The sequence below is a fragment of the Bombus bifarius genome, unplaced genomic scaffold, assembly GCF_011952205.1.
Source record: "Bombus bifarius isolate JDL3187 unplaced genomic scaffold, Bbif_JDL3187 scf7180000007978, whole genome shotgun sequence".
Classification (NCBI taxonomy): domain Eukaryota; kingdom Metazoa; phylum Arthropoda; class Insecta; order Hymenoptera; family Apidae; genus Bombus; species Bombus bifarius.
Window position 1 is genome coordinate 529,034 of NW_022884363.1, and position 17,158 is coordinate 546,191.

General features: G+C 40.7%; 2 protein-coding genes across 9 annotated transcripts in view; one reads left to right on the forward strand and one right to left on the reverse strand.

Annotated features, from left to right (window-relative positions):
* The window catches only part of LOC117204381 (E3 ubiquitin-protein ligase MYCBP2-like), a 257,171-nt gene that overhangs the window by 209,042 nt on the left and 30,971 nt on the right, over positions 1 to 17,158 (forward strand). The window lies entirely within an intron of this gene.
* The window catches only part of LOC117204383, a 36,664-nt gene continuing 28,841 nt past the window's right edge, over positions 9,336 to 17,158 (reverse strand). Inside the window, exons 2-4 of one of the 2 annotated variants that reach the window (XM_033441725.1) lie at positions 12,976 to 13,395; positions 12,047 to 12,339; positions 9,336 to 11,565 (exon numbers count right to left, since the gene is read on the reverse strand). In XM_033441725.1, coding sequence (XP_033297616.1) covers positions 9,801 to 11,565; positions 12,047 to 12,339; positions 12,976 to 13,395 — 2,478 coding nt within the window. In that variant the 3' untranslated portion in view covers positions 9,336 to 9,800. The remainder of the gene's footprint in view (positions 11,566 to 12,046; positions 12,340 to 12,975; positions 13,396 to 17,158) is intronic. The other variant, XM_033441726.1, reaches the window with a different exon arrangement.

Here is a 17,158-nt window from a genome sequence, read left to right on the forward strand (position 1 = left end):
ACTCTTTTCACCACCACGAAGTCTATAGGAACGAGCTCGGGGAAAGATTTAAATAGTTCCTTTCTTTAAGCCGAAGTTACTTAATTCTTAATTCCAGATTTCAACAAGCTGATCACGTATTCGAGATTTGTACGCTAGACAGGTGCTTAGAGAATAGGTTTTTCCGATATTTCCTTCACCTCTTTTCAGCTTGAATTATGTGAAAAATACTAATCTCAGTCATAGGAGTTTTTTCTCTCTCATAAAAGCTCCATGACGTAATACGTCTAGCTTTTGTAATAGAAAAGTTCTTTATGGTGGTTTTCACGAAGACTGTTCGTTAGTAAAATAAAAATTTCGCATTTTCACGTGCTTATTTACAGTGACGAAATCTCGGTTTCTCAGTTCGTTGATACTTCCAGTACAATGGTTGTACCATGTCCTCTTCTTTTCCCTGTGGACGCGATATTCAGTTGGTTTCATTTTAACGAAGTAATACAATCGTGTTGAAAGAACGATGCCACACGAGCCTGGAAATTGCGTTTTCACGCGAGTATGCGGTTCCCTTGGTTCCCTCGACAACGAAAAATTTCCCGGTCGAATACAAACCCGCGTTAATTGCAACTGTAATACGTCAATGAAATAAAATTACCTAATTTTTCCTAATTCTTGCCTAAAGGATCATCGATGAGATTTTGTTGCCACAATCGGAGAATCTAGAAAATAACAAAATGCTGTTATCCAACAAGGAGATAACAAAATGTGATAATTTGTTCATTTTTTCTGTAACATGGTGTTTAACGATGCATTTCTTTAACATGCATTTTAAAGAGACTAATTTAATCTCGAGTATACGTAACGCGAAAGATTTAATAACTATAACGACGTGAAACCGCAAGAACACAGTTTTCGGATATATGTAAGGGATAAAGTATACGTGAAATTACCGCCTTGATTTACATCGATATTATCTCGGAGAAAAATGGACTGAATAAAAGTTACCTTAAAGTGTGGTGGGCGTAACTTGAATCTAGACCAAATCTTTCTAGCAGTTCTATAAATTTAATGTGACGTATATGGTTTCCTCCTTTTATAGTATGACTATCATCGATAGTACAATTATGATATTAGAATGTTATGCAAATTCATAGTTTTATTTAGAAGTAAGTTGAATTGAAGTAATAGAACCTAACTAACGATTTGTTTCGCCTGCTTAATACATTAAGTGCTTTACTTTGGATACTTAGTATACTTCTCACGTAACACGTATTATATAAATTTCCAGCATTAATATTTTCATAGTGTTATAAAATAGATCGTTTCTAGAGTTTCCAGGATCAAATACAGAAAGTACTTATTTTTAAACTTTTATGGGCCATAAAATATTACTAATTACGCTACATGTGTTTTTCGTACTACAATTTCTTATGTCTTCATTCGTCATGAAGCAACGTGAGACGATCTTTCGGAAAATCGATCCGGAAGAGGAAATCGAGGGTGGAAATGTGTAGCCGGTGTCGTTTGACTGGCGACGATGAAAGAAAGGGCTCCAAGAGGGTCTGCGTACCGGAACCCGCATGAGATCCGTCGGATCTTTCGAATAGTTCACGCGGCGCGTTTCTTTCACACGACCGTGACGATGAGAAACATTCGACACGACGATGATGGTTTTTTAACACGGCAGTGGCGCATTTCTTTGATCTCTGAGCACTGTGCTGAATGGTTTAGATTTTCCGGAAGTATTCCCGCCGTGCTCTTCTCTACGCTCTCTCTCCAATGTCTTCCGGTTTCGATAATCTTCACAACATCTCGTTAGATATGTACAACGAAGATTAATGCACAGAGTGAACTTGTTACAATTTACCCTTTTTAAGATTAATGAGCAATGCGTTGCAAGGGAAATTTTTACATAGACTGCTGGAAAGTTGTAATTTTTCTAACTGACACAATTATTGTATTTTTGTTTTTCGTACGTTTTCATAAAATTTATTAGAGAGTTAAACAACACACTGGATGATACGTGCGTTAGGATAGTCATTATGCTACTTCTGGAGTATAAATGTACATTTCCAAGGGTGGAATAGCTTTATTTGAATAGCGACGAATTGGATAACCCATTATTTTTACATTTTGTGTGTATTGCGTCAATATGAATATATTACTCAGCCTGTACCATATAATTTCTGTGAAGAAAGAAATATGTGCGTCGAAAGGGTTCAGGCGGTTTAAGCGGAAGCGCGGGGAACAAACAGAGAAGGTTAACCAGGAATTAAAAGAAATATTCGACATTGATAATTGTTGCCGGCGTGCCACGCCGCGTTGAGAGAGTTTTAAGAGAACTAATTATCGAAGAGGATGGAAGTAAAATGGAAGTAGGTAATGATGAACAGATTGGATTGCATAGTGTTGCCCTGAAACGGTCGGTGGAAACTCATTTTCATTTAGCGAAGTAAATTAATTACCTGCGCTGGCCAACAATAAGATTTTCCTCAAGGTTTTCGTTTTATTCGACATAAACGAGGTAACGAGCTTTCTTTCAAACGAACCTGAATTCCGTTCAATTCGGTCAGCTTATTAATTTAGCGACAAAATAAATCGATATTCAAGGAATTTCAATATACGACACAACGTGTAATTTCCTTCGCTAACTTCAATCACGTTAATTAAAAGATCTGAATCGAATAATAATAAATCGCGTCTGTTAAGTTTCAAACAGATTTAATGTTGACAAATTGAAGTGCAGTGTTTTACGCTAAGAAAAAGAATCGCAGTTCGTGAATCGCGAAACGTCTGTTAGGACAGAGGGTGCATGTAGTTGTGGAGAGAATGCGGTTTTCTGCATTCGTCTGAAAGACTACGTGCAACGCGGGCGTATGAAACGACCCTTCTGCCACCGCCACACCATACGCTATTAATATCATGGGGTATATTTAGATTTCAATGGGGAAGAGAGAGCGGGGCCACGAGTTGCACGGCCGATACGCCGTCTGTAAAGTACACGAGACCCCGGCAATGAATCGCAATAAAGGAATTCGCTTCTTTGTCGATACGATACTCCGCTGAGATTCTCGTATCTCTTTTTAATTAAAGAGAAGGAAAATAATCGAACAATGGAACTTTGAATCATTATTAACGCAAAATTTTAAACTTCTCTTATTCTCGCTAATTGCAGATATCTTTCTATATATGTACGACTATATATCATTTATCGATTTGTTTGACCTATCAATTTGTTTTAGTTTAATTGCAATTATTCATCGTGAATATTAGCCAAGAAGTATTTATTGGATTTTCAAGTAGAAAATATTACAAAATAATAAGAGTAAGAAATTGTTGTAATAAAAAGAGGAAGAAAAAGTTACTTGAACCAAAAATTGAAGAACTATATCTCCGTATTGCGTAATCTTATCGAGTCGTATATTGTACTCGATGAATGTCAATAAAAGTAGTAAAAGCGTTATTATCAAATATATTTACTACGATTTCACTATAACACGGCGCCAGATAGCCTACAACACAGGATTGTAATTGTTGCTTCCGTTGATGAACTTAGGGCAATGAAACGAGTCGGGAATATCTTATTTTTGGATTTCTAGAGCCCACCGAACGGACATCGTTTTCTGGTTCATATTTATAATTAACACAGACTCAAGTTTTCCCGTTCATCTGCGACATCCTGTTTCTCCAACTCGTTGTTTTTTTCATTTGGCTCGCGCGTTGGATGACTCCCGTGACCGTCAACACGTGACTGGCAAACGTTTCGTCATTTCGCGGATGTTCGTACCATCGACGAAACGCAAACGAACCTTCCGTGGCTGGCGAATCAACTTCACCAGCAATTCTTCCATACACCTCATCGAAAGTGTCTGATCAATTATTTTGAGTCAAATCTTCCTGTTAACCCATTAAGAACTAACATTAACGCAACGTTTCATTTGTAACTTTTTTAATCAATTCTTATTACTGAATTTTATTGAATTCATATTGTAATATCGTAAATATCAAAAATTTGCCCAGTATCTTCTTAACCTGCTATTTTCTCTGGCATTTAAAGTCTAGAATTTTATGAAGAACTTAATGAATTATTTTTTCTTCAATTTATAGAACTTCCTTTTGTATCGCCGGCTTCTCGTGATTTTCTATAATGTATATGTTATTCTAATAAGTTTTCTGCTCCTTGACAAAACAACAGCTTATTTTATTTACATATGTAATAATGTTATTTATACATTTATGCAATTTTTACATGTCGTTTCACTAGCAAACCCGTAGTGGCTTGAAACAAATCAAATTGGAAACTACAGATTATTTGTTACTAAAGTAACAATAAGTTGATCAATAAAGTAACATAAAATTGAAAGGCACTTTAAAAATTTATTTACACTATCTTTTAACTTCAATTTGAAATACAGATGTCTTAGAATGCCATTTTAGGATAAATAACTGTCAAGAATACAAAATGCCAAAAATGCGAAACAGGGATTCGCCATTTTTCAGTGACAGCTCTGTCATTCGAGTTGATTACCTTGAGAAAAGAATCGCGGTGATACGTGAGCTTCTATAAAGATCTTTGGCTTAAAGGTCCATTAGGACGACGGTCTAATATCCTGGCGGCAGGTGACACATTGGCTCGTATGGAACACTTGGTGGATATTAAGAACGCGCCATTCGATATACGAGCACGACGAAATAAAAGCACGAACAGAAAGTTCGGCCGTCAGTTCGTCGATCAGGCCAGTATGTCACCTGGTCGTATGCTTCCAACACGTTTCGATTTTATACATTTTCCCATAAAATTTAAAACGACTACACGAGTTACGTCACGGGCCTCGTAAAACTCGTGCCGAGCGCGGCGAAACAATCTCTTCGTTGAGCGAAAAATGGTAGAAGTTGCCAAACAACAGACCTGTTTCCCTCAAAATGGATTTCTATTTAATTAACATGACCAAAAAATAAAAGTTTCGATATGGCAAACTTGTTTCTCTCAAAATTAATATTAGCTTGACATCGTTTAATAAATTATCATAATTAAACTATAGTAATTAAGACTCGCATAAATTTTCACGTATTACCAACGTTTCGTATTATTATATTAAATTAGTTTCTCCAGATACCCAAAAGTAATAAATACTTGAGTAGCTTTCAATAAAATCAGATTTTTGGGTTGTTCAAATGCATTCTAATATCAAACGAAAATGAACCGGAAAATAAGCCTTATGCTTCTCAAAAATCTACTTTTTGCAAGAATAGATCTCATTGAGAGAATAGAATTTACACCTGTGTTTTTATTAGCAAAATTGTTATTTTATCACAGTATCCCGATCATTATTCTGAAATACATCGGACGAGAATTAAAAATGCCGCGGTATCCTTGTCTTGCTGTCTCAAAAAGAGAAAAGAATTGACAAATGTCCATAGTTTTCGTTCCAAACTCTCCAATTACATCTCTCGCTGCGGACAGAATTTCCAACACGCGGAAGTTGTATACTCATTTTCGCTCATTACACAGTTATCCAGTTCTTTCTCGTCATCATTCTGGAGCATATTACCCGCACGAGTAACAAGCTGCTTAACGAACAAGCCTCCGCGAAACAAACTCCCAGCTACGTAATTGACGCTCCCCTCGCGACCACTAGATCGGCTAGGAAACTAATCTCAGAGCCGGTTGCCATCGGAAGGCGGAAGGGATCCAGGTGGTCGAGAAACAATATCGCACGATATTACTAGCTGACGCGTCGTGGAATATATTAGATCCGGTCCAATTACAATGTCCCGATACATTCTATCCCACGTAAGCTGTTTTCGTCGACTACGGAACTCTCTCTCGCTCTCCACGGACCACGAAATGGAAAACGCGTTTACGTTCTAAGCTGGGGCTTAATATAAGCCGTTGACCGGCTCCAGTAGTGATTTCGATGTTACGATAACCCGAGAGAGAGAGAGAGAGAGAGAGAGAGAGAGAGCCGACCGAAGTGATCCTCGATCGATTTTCCTGGACGATCTCCGACTCGCGGAGATTAGGTCAGGGACCAGAGAAACGGGTTAACCTACGTACAGGCGACGGTAGCACGACCATATCCAAGTGATGAGATGATTGGCTCGCTAATGAAACCTGATAGAGAAGCTCGCCTCGACTGCCTCGTTGCAGATTATTCTGTCGTGTAACGCGATGGATCGTGCCGGTGATCCCGTATACACTTCCGGCTAGCATACACCTTTCGTCGTGGTCCCTACCACTTGCTGCCTCTTCTTCATCGTCCCCATTCAGATGGAAGATTTACAGGTCCTGTAGGCTATAGATTTCCCTTTTTAGTGAGAAGAGAGATGGTAGATTTATGATAAGCGAGATAATGCACTGAATGTTGGACGTAGTTGGGCTTCGAGGACGTTTGTTCGAACAGAAAGATACAGTTGAAGGATTGAATTTCTTCTTTTGTTGAGGAGATTCTCTATAGGATTCTATCGTAGAATTCTATCTTTCTAATACGATGTTAGATGGTGATGTTATCGATGTATGAGCTGAATTAATTTGCGTTACCCGATTTCAGGGTAACGCACAGAAGATACAGAAATTTTGGCAGAAAGTAGTTCGTTACTTTACGAAGGTTTGCAACAAATTGGAATATGGATCTAGATCTTCAAGGAGTAAAATACGATCAGAAGAACAGATTCAATCGTTTAATTAATCTTGAATTAAATTTGATCCAACAATTTTTCCAGCTGAAACAGAGTATTAACCAATGTGATACATCTGACTCGATATACCCGTTCAAATTTCCACGTTCATCTTGATCACTCGCTTCAGGTTGTTTAAACTCGAGCAACTTGACTAATCTAAACAAGACTAGACAAGTTCGTAGCCGAAACGTGACCCATTATATCATAATACGCTTTTCCCAATACCAGAAGCATCGAAACTAAACAAACGACGCGTCGTCCAACAATCGGCCGGTCACATGCTTCCCATAATTCTACCGCCAAGAGCAACCGGTCGTCGAGAAAAATCACATCCTTATCTGAAAAATAGGTGCCCATAAAGTATCCGAGGAATCGGTGCGAGATAGGGTGATTGCTCCGTGTACGTTGACTCGGTATCGCGACGACGCTACGCGGCGGCCTGTCGACGAAGTGGCGAGTGATAAAACACGCGAAGGATCACACCCTCGGAACGAAAGTACGACGAATCGCTCATGGAAGAAATATCGCGTTTGTTTTCTCCCGGCTATCCTGGATTTCCAGCGACCGTTCGATAAAACGTTTTCACGCTACATTGTCCTTAATGGCGGTCCGTTCAATTTCGAGGCTGACCTGCTTTCCGTGATTTTCACGTGAATTTCGTTCATCTAGTTTCCCTTGCATGTGATTTTGTAGCTCTTTGATACTTGTTATGAATATGAATGTGATTGGCAATATGATATTTTAATCACTGATAATTGACACTGAAACTACCAAATATATAAAAACGATAGATTTTAGATTTTTTTTCTTCTACAATTACTCGACATATGCGAATTTTGGCAAAGTTGAAATGTTCTCTTTTTACTAAGATAAAAATATAATATACCTATTTAGTTTCATTCTAAGTATATGAAGTAGTATAATTTGTTTCTAATAAATTTATCTAAGTACACATTTCAGGTTGGTAATTCTAAAATTACCTACCCTGATAAAAGTGCGAATATAAGATGGCGAGGAGATCTTTTTAGAGATATTTAAAGAGGTACTAAATTTTAATGGTACTCCAATTTGGACAATTAAACAAACATCTGTCCTCTTGCTAATAAGAGCGACGAAGGGTTCTTTCTCCTTTCCATTCACTTTCATGGATACTTTTCAAACATACACACATAGTTTCATTTGATAGAAATTACGCTATACTACGCTACAATTTTTCTGAAACTACTAAATAGTATAAATTAATTTTCCTGCTACTTACCTTAACATTTCAGCAGTGGTCGATATTTTTCTCGGCTAGACTCGCAGACTTCTCCCCGTGTCACCGCGCTCTTTTTCTCTTTCGCTGAAACTTTTCTGGTTTTCAGTAAGGATCAGAGGAAGAAGGAAAGAAAGAAAGAAAGAAAGAAAGAAGTAGACAGGGAAAAAGGGAGGAACAGGGTGAAAGAGCCAAGGAGAGAGAGGCAACAGCCGTTTGAACATCAACAGCTGCATCGCAGCCCTCCCCAGCTAGCCGCCTTCTCTATTTGCTCTTCTTACATTCTTTGTGGAATAGTTTGGTCTCGCCGCGGATATACACACCGACTACGCCCAGAGAGAACGAAAGAGATTAAGAATATCTTTTTCGGGGTCTTCGGTGGCCGTCGAAACGACTGTTTTCTTCGGTCGTCTTGCTACTGTGAACGAAACGACCAGACGATGTTTCGTACGACTCGAGCACCACTGTGCCGTGTAGAATGAGAAAAAATATCCGTGTCGACCCCTGAACCCAAAACCCGCGTTCTCGAGCAAGACAAACGCTGGGACGCGAGAGTCTTGAACGATGCTGGAATAATAAAGTTTTTCGAGATAAGGTAACGTAGTACGAAATTTTGGGAATTAAGCAAGTTTTTCTTTAGGCTTAGAACAGTGAAAGAGATAATCCTTATATCTCCGAAGTGAGAAGTAAGTGTATATGCTACAGATATATACCTATAGGGATCCTATATTTTTGTGAGGTATGGAAGAAGTGGAAAAGTGGATTTCTAGGTCATGTGAATGTGTCGCGGTTACGAGAGTTTTCGAAGAATCTGGTTATGGAAGTTGCGAAATATTCCGTGATAAAATCGGTGAAGGGAAAATAGTGTTGCAACCCACAACTACGGGATTAACCCAAAGGGAAAATGTAGCAAGGAACTTTACAGGCGTAAGACATTTGCGAGGTTCGTAATTGCAAAGGTTTCCTATGGGAAAAACGACTTATAAACTTGGTGGATGCAAGACAACTGTACGGTTCGTAGCTACAAGATTTCCTCGTGGGAAAGACAAAGTTGCGAACGTACAACAGCGACCAGGTTCATGGTCATGGCTTCGTCACAGGCAAAATGAAATTTCTTAGAAGTTTCTAGCTACTTTACACGTATAGTTTCTTTTATGGTTCTGACAAGTCCAGGAAGAATATTTCAAGGGAGTTATCCATAACGATTATAGTTCTCACAGATTATCCAGTGCCGTCACGTTATGTCTAAAATTAATTTCTGATGGAACGATTAAGAGTATGGCGGAAGTCTCGAGAGAACTGAAACTTGGAAATTATCGGAACTGGATATCGCATCCAGCTACATAATTCCACGAACTCGTGGAAGGCGGATCGAAGAGGAGAGCGTAATTGGCCGTACCGGGTCGAATGAAAGACAGAGGAGGAATGTGGAATACTTTTTTAATAATACCTGACGAAGCAAATATATATATATATATATATAAATCTATGATACATTCGCGTCTCGGGGCCAGTCGTTAAATAAAACTCGTCTTTCATCGCTCGTCCAATTAACTATTTCTTCCATACAAACAAAAGAAAAGTTACAACGAAACCGAACAATGTTCATCCTTTCTATGAATTTCCCTATTTTTCTTTCTTTCTTTTTTTTTATACAAAAGCTTCTTAAACTAGTATCATAAAAATCATAAAAAGTGTTCGATTCTTACATATCTGGCACTGTTCCTCTTCGACGAAACTCTACTAACACGTTCGGTCACCAGGCACGAAAATCATCGTTGTTCGACGAACGATTATTAGGAAAAAAAGAACGAGAGAGCACGATTCACTTCGTAGTAGTCTTGCCACTCTCGCGCACTTATCACAGACAATCGACGATGGGCGTTCGTTATGCCCTCGCCACGTTCACGGAATCTTGGTCGGGTTTGGTGGGTAGCGGTCTGTTGGCCATCTTGCTCGCTGGAGTCGACGTTTGAGGTTCGGGTAGTTCCGAGTATAGATGGGCAGTCGCATCGGACGGTTCGGCGTATTCACAGAGCAGAGAATTGGGCCTTTTGTTGTTGCCGGTTTTCGATCCGCCGAGAATACTTTCGCCGAGAGCCTTTAAAAAACTCATGGGTCTGCCCTGATTTCTAGGAGCTTCGAACTTAGGACTGTCTGGAGGCCTGTGGTTTTCAGTCTTCGAGCTACCGAATGCTTGGTTCGAGTGATCATTGATTAAATGGTCGTTTACGACGTCTGGCGGCAATGGTTGCGGCGCTCTTCCAGCCAAAGTCGCCAGGATAGGTTGAGATAGTCTACTGGTACTGGGAACCGTCTCGTCACCAGGTAGTTCGGCGTACAAGTGATTCTGTTCGTTAGGCCTCTGATCTCGTGGCTCCGTGTATTCCGTCAGAGGTGGTCTAGGTTGTATTCCACTGGGCAATAGTTTCTCCAAAGACGGTGCTTTAGTACCGACACTAACGGAAGGTTTTGCTGCACCTCTGAGTCTCCTTTGTCTCGGCTGAATCACATCGTACGTGTTCTCCTCCCTGCCCGATGGTTGTCTGTCGTTGTTATTGTTGCAGCTCTCTTCCACTTTAATCAGATCGTACAGGTGTTCTATCATGTCCCTTGCCTGATTGTAGTTGTCAGGATCGTTCAGTCGTTCTCTGAGATCCCTCAGGTACTCCTCCGTTAACTCCTCGGGTAACGTTTGCGTCGCTTTGTTCTCGGTATAAGGATACAATCCTTCGGCATCTTCTTCGTCTTCCTCCGCCGGCTCTGCTTGAGTCTCAACCTCCAGAATTCGTGTCTCCGGCTGAAGTCCTGCGTATTCGTGCACGCTTAATCTGGATATCGATCTGGCAGAAGTGGCAGCGGTCATTCCACTGCTGGGTGACAACCAGCTGGCAAAGTTTATCAGATGACCGGACGTTAACTTTGGGCACACGCCGCTACGGCGCATATACAGAATTCCGGAAGCTAAGATGACCACCAGCACGATGAATACAGCTACCACACAGATCACTACGATAATCCTCTTCTCGCGTTGCAATTGCTCAGAGTCGCTCATCTCCACGTCGAAGTAACCCTTGTGCCTTGGATACACGTGTGGACCAACGCTTGGTGGACTGACGCTTGGCTCTGGCTTAGCAGATGGCTTCTCACAGACGATATGACTGCCAGGACCACAGATAATTTTTGTAAAATTGCTCATGGACATGTAGCCCTGTGGGAGATTGAAGCACTTGTCGAGAAGTTGGTCGACTACGCAGAAGCTCGAATCCATCATCCAGGATACAGAGCTGTTCTTCCCCGTCACTTCGCGTGTCCAACTGTCCAGGCCACATCTGCACTTCTCCTTGAAGTAATTATTACCGACTCTGGCAGAATTCACTCGTTGCGAGATCGCCGCGAATTTCAAGGAACCAGGTCTCGCCTTCTCTATGTGATTCCCCGTAAAGGAGAACTCGAAGTTGGGCGCTGATGTCGCGTCCACCTCTGCCATGATCGCGTCGGTTTCCAGATCGATGAAGAGATTGTAGTCGATGGCTATGTGATTCCACTGATGCAGAACGATCGCGCCTTGGTGCAGGTTTAAGAACTCGTTATTGTTGAAGCTGACCGTGGCAGCGGATATGTCGATGGCGCCGGTCTCTACTTCGGACAACCTGCAAACGCGAGAGGAAACTTTGTCTTGAACTTTGCACATTACAGAAACTTTATCTCCAGAAGTTTCAACGTAAAGTTTTTAACTACGTTCGCGTGTTTTCACGAATGGAAAATGGAATTATCTCGCTTCGAGTTACAGATATTAATCTCTCCACTAAATTATGGCGTAATTAATTTTGCTTGTCAACTTTGAAACAAAGCAAACACGAGACATTACCGAATGGGATAAATATTCAAGGTGGAGGAAATTATATTACGATATAATGGCGTAACACATAATTACGTTACGTTTTCACTACCAAAAAAAGAAAATTTAACGACATTGCGATGGTACATTATTTTTACGTTTCTAACGTTGGAAAAATCTAAGCTTTCGTTAACTGTAACGCACAACAGAGTAACGGCTTAACAATCGCGAGTAAGAATACAAACACGCCTGATCAAACAGTAAGCGAGACAAAGGGAAACGAGCGGATCTACCTTGAATATTGTATCGTGAGGTTGTCGTGGCCAGCCCGGAAGGCTCCCCTCTCTATGCTCTTCAATCTGACGTCGACGAACTCTAGGCTTTGGATTAACGCTCTGTCGCTGAACGCTCCGGTCTCGATCTCTAAGATCGTCGCGTTGCTGATAGTCACACTGAAAATCGTCATCGCGCAGAAGGCATTCTTGCGGATCACCTTTGTCCAGATATCATCCATCCGAACCTCTGCAACCGCCGATGGGAATACCGCTGTCGGCAACTCCATGATTCTCACGGTTTGGAACATAATCTGCACTAGCCGAATTAGAAATCGAGATTATAGCGAATTCGTCGAAAACTGTTGCGGCTAGCCTGTTGGAATATCGCCAATTTCTAGCCAAACGTATTTCGCGTATGTATTCCGTTTATCGCGATGGATTTATGTTACGTCGAAACAAATGAGAAATATAAGAGCCATTAAAATGAACTGTGTCGGAGAAGTTTGAATTCTATTATTTTATAATGCATAATTCTTGTTATTTGTTGACGTGTACCAGAACTTCTATTAAGATTTTCAATTCAGATATTCAACATAGGTAAAAAAGCAATATCACATTTTAGTTAGTATAACGTCAAATTAAAATCAAAATTAAAATTAAACGACACAAAATTCACCATGAAAATTTTGTCGGATAAAGAACGGCGGAATCCTAAATATATACGAGCATCACAGAAGCCAAATTGATTGACTCCATTTTTATAAATTTTCAATTTCATTGCCCAGAAACATAAATAATATTCGATCTTTCAAAAAACGTATAATCACTTCCACGAATTTATCTCGGAAGAAAGTCGTATAAATGATCATGAATCCCAAAGTGAATTCTAAAGAATGTCGTCACCTTTCTACTTTTTAATGTAAGAATTTGATCAGTGTAGACTTGACCTTGGTCGCTGGTCCATGTCTGCCGTGTTGAGAAGCTTCGAGTTTGAACGCGTTGCTGGACAGCTCCAGAGTGGGCACCTCCCTAATCGTGATCCAGAGCAGCCTAGAGAAGGCATTCGGTCTGATTCCAACGTTCCTACATCTCGATATCGAAACGCTGAGTGTCCCTCGCGAATTCCTGAACGCGTGGCTCTCTAGGATCACGCTGTTGCACTCGGACACTTCGAGATGCGTATTCGGGGCGCTCAAATTCTGAAAGGCTTGCCTCTTAGCCACCAGACTATAGATCCCCGACACGTGGACTCGTTTTAAAGGCGCGCCATCCGCGAAAGCACCCGATTGGATCCTCAACTCCCTGCAGTGAGAGACCTCCACCTCCATCGCATCCGATGGAATGGTTCCCTCCAGTAACTCCACGTCCTAACAACAAAAAAGAAAAATAAAATTGGTTATTATAGTATGTCGATCCTGTTGGTTGACGCGTTAACGGTGGAGAGAGGTATTTTAATCTTTGTGCCAGTTTCGAAAGGTTGTAAAGGATGTTAGGAACTTTGTAAATCCTCAATATTATAAGGGTTGTTTGGAAAATTTATACCTGAGTCGAGAGAGGTGGGACTTGGGTTACAATGCGGGTGAGTGACGTGAGTTATCGTAGGTAGGTGTATCCTGGATATAAATCATCTTTTGCTGTGAATCGTAGTCGAGAGCTGACTGATGATGCATATCTGATAAATATACACACAACCTGCGAGTGGACTGTACGTATAGAGAGCTCTGTGAGTAAAGGTAGTTGCACTTCGAAACGTCTTATTTCATACGTCTTTCAAAATTCATTCTCTTCGTTCTCATTTCATACGCGCGAGGAAAATTGAGAATTTATCGAGCGGTGAATGATTGGTATTTGCGAAAAACTAGCAGTGAAATTCAGATGACCTGTAATTAGCTATGTCAAAGCGAGGTTGAGAATATTTCCATTTTTATTGGCACTACAGATGGTCAAGATTTCCACGCAATGGGAACAGAAGAGTTCAATTTGAACCGTCGTAAAATTTATGTAATTGCAAATATCATCTTCTCGATGGGATTCTGCTTTCGTAATTTCGTAACGATAAAAAGAGAGGCGACGAATGGCTGAGGGAGTTGGGCAGAGGGATTTTAATAGACCCCCGGGAATAATTTCTCGGAATAATTTACGTGTTACGACTCGGGCGGCGATGAATAATAATCAGATAGTTAAAAATCTCCATAATGAAACGGAAGTCCTTTAGCCCTGTCGCGTTTTAAAATCAACAAGTGAATTTCTATCAGACTGAATTACCAGGCTAACTGGTCGTAGCAACTATGGAAGGAAAAAGGAGGAAAAAATACAAGAGAGAACAGGAGAAATTCGACGACCTGGAATCACTGACGAATTAATGTCGCGATTATTAATTAAACACTCTTACCCTTCTCTTTTGAAATTTTCAATGCTATTCGTTTTCTGTGTATGAAATTCAATTACCTATAATTAAGGTATATTTTTCATTCTGTCAGTCAAATGGATATCGCGTCATTTTCAAAATGTCATTTTGTCAAAGGTAAAAATCATATGTCGTATCAAACTTTTCAGAAGAGAAAATGCTATGCAATTGTATCCGATACAACATGTTTGAAGTCCTCGGAAATATTATATCGATGTTAGACGTAGCGTGAACGAGTTCTTGGTTCGTCGAGCGGGAGGTGAATCGATAATGAGACGGAAATGGTTCTGCGGGTCGAGTCCGCGTGAAAAATGAATCACGCGACTGTAACACGTACGATTACTAGAAATATCTACATCATTGGTTATGCGTGCAAGGTTGCGTATCTCTTTGTACCCATCTTTTTTCCATAGTCAGATTTGTATTATATAACGAAACGGCGACGATCGATGTGCCGTTCTGTGGATTGCCATTTACGTGTCGAAAAGGTTTGCTAACGACGTTCTGCTCCCTTTGAACCAACAATGATGAAATGAAACGCAAGAACCGGTCTGGAAATTCGAATGTGCTCGTACAGCGCAAGAAATCGAATTGCCCCTGGTTCCTTGTTAAACAACGGAACGAACCAATTGTTTCCTCCTCGTTCTCTAATTGCTCGTCCACGAGGCACGTTTCAAGTGACTTTATCGTCAAAAAGTGTATTTCATAGTAGCTTCGTGCGTTCATCGAGACGCATGTAAATTTGTTTCTTCGAATTGCGAGCATAAACGAAAATGAATCGACTGGATGATAGCAACGAGACCGGTGAACGTTGATTGAATTAGCTTGTTCGCCATCATTAAGCACGCAGACATGCACGCGAAGCTTGCGTTTTCGGTGACATACTAATCACGTTCTCAGCGAAAGAGAAAGAGAGAGACGGTGGGGAGCGAAATTGTTGGCCCACGACGAGTTACCTTTAAAAGTACTTCCGCTGACGTCGGCTTCCTGACTGTTCCCCGCTATCTGCACGTTTGTCAGCGCGCCAGTTTAATGAAATGTTCGAACGCCATGCTAAGCAATAATTCCGCTGTTTCCCCACTTCTCTTTGAATTGTGTACCGAACGAGTCGCGTATACGAGCAATTACCTCCAGGGAACATCGATTTCCTCGGAAGCATCAACGTGGAAAAAGGCAATAGAAAAAAACAAATATCTGTCGTCAATCCTTCGACTCGTAACAAGTCGTGCAAGAAAAATTCATGGTGTGCAAACTCAAAATAGGATACAAGCAAAAGGATGTTTTTCCTAACGTTTCCAAATGGCCGGAAAAATGGAATACGTCTGTCGGTCGGCTTGGTTGTATCTCATTTTTCCTCGGATTTCCCGTACGCGTGCAACGTCCGTGATTTATATTCCAATCGTTGTAGAGTTTATCTTTGCAAAAAAAGAAAAAAAGGAAATAGACGGGGAGACTATAAAAGGGGTAGAAAGCTATCTGGTAACAGTTTGGAAAGGTTTCGGAACGCTTTCTCACGTCGCTTGGACCGCGCAAACGTCGACTCTAGGAAATCCCTTTTGGACCGACGTTTGAACACGATGTAAGCCGCAGCAGAACTTGAAATTTACATGAGAAAACACGGTGGCAGCTCCAATGCAACGCGTCGACGAAACAGTATAGTGTGTATCGACGGAACGATAACGCTGAAATCGGGACTGGAGTAAGAGGTGACGTTGAATCAAACACGTAGAAGCCCATTTTTTCGACTGACAGAGAGAGGCAGACTACTGAAATTTCTAAAGAAAGAGACAGTTCAGTTCGCCTCACAAAAGACCAAAACCTACTACTGTGAACGTTAGGAGGATTCATTGTACCTGTTGGAAAGCAAAGCTGTTTTCGAGGAGTCTTCGCGTCGGTATTTAGTAAGCCTCGAACGAGAAAATCGAGGCGTCGCGTCAGTTCACCGGCTAAGCCTCCGGCAGACGATTCCTGTAATCCCTTAATACCCTCGTATCTTGCGTCTGCCTATAGTGAAAAACTCGAGAAAAAATTCTAACGATCGTCAACCTGTGGTGAGATCTAACGCCAAGAAAAATGTCGACTTCGGCACGGATACTCCTAGTGTAGATAGCTGTAACACATTTCAATATTTCCTTTAGCAATTTTTTATTTTCTAGTGATAATATGTTTTTATCCATTGGACATGTCTATTTCGAGATTTATATAGAAATTTGAAATATTAAAGCTTCAAACTTACTTATGTTTGATAGATAATTCTGATTGCGTATATATGAGTTAATTGTAAATTTACTGAAAGATCGTGAAAATCTGTGGAACAAAATTGCACACTCGATTGATCGAGGTTTCATTCGAAGATTATGCGATTTCTGCTACTTTCACGGTGGAACTTCCTCTTTTTCGGATCGGAATTTCCGACAATTTGTTTATCTTTCTCGTCGCGCTATTCTCGGTACGTATCCTCGCATTTCGTTTCTCTGCGAGTTTCGGAGGAAGGCCTGCCCCTTTTACCTTCGTGGCGCAGCTAAATTCGTTATCTGAGGATATTTTGGTTCGCGAGATATCACAACATCCATTGGAGAGTAAGCAGCCCAAGTGATTTCTCCTAGCGACGTCTTGATTCATTGTAATGCGTTTCGTGGCCTACCGGAAAGAAATACGATATTCTTCCATGGAAAGCCTGTGCAGGAGATAATTAAATAATTGTTGTTCTGTCACGGCTCTGG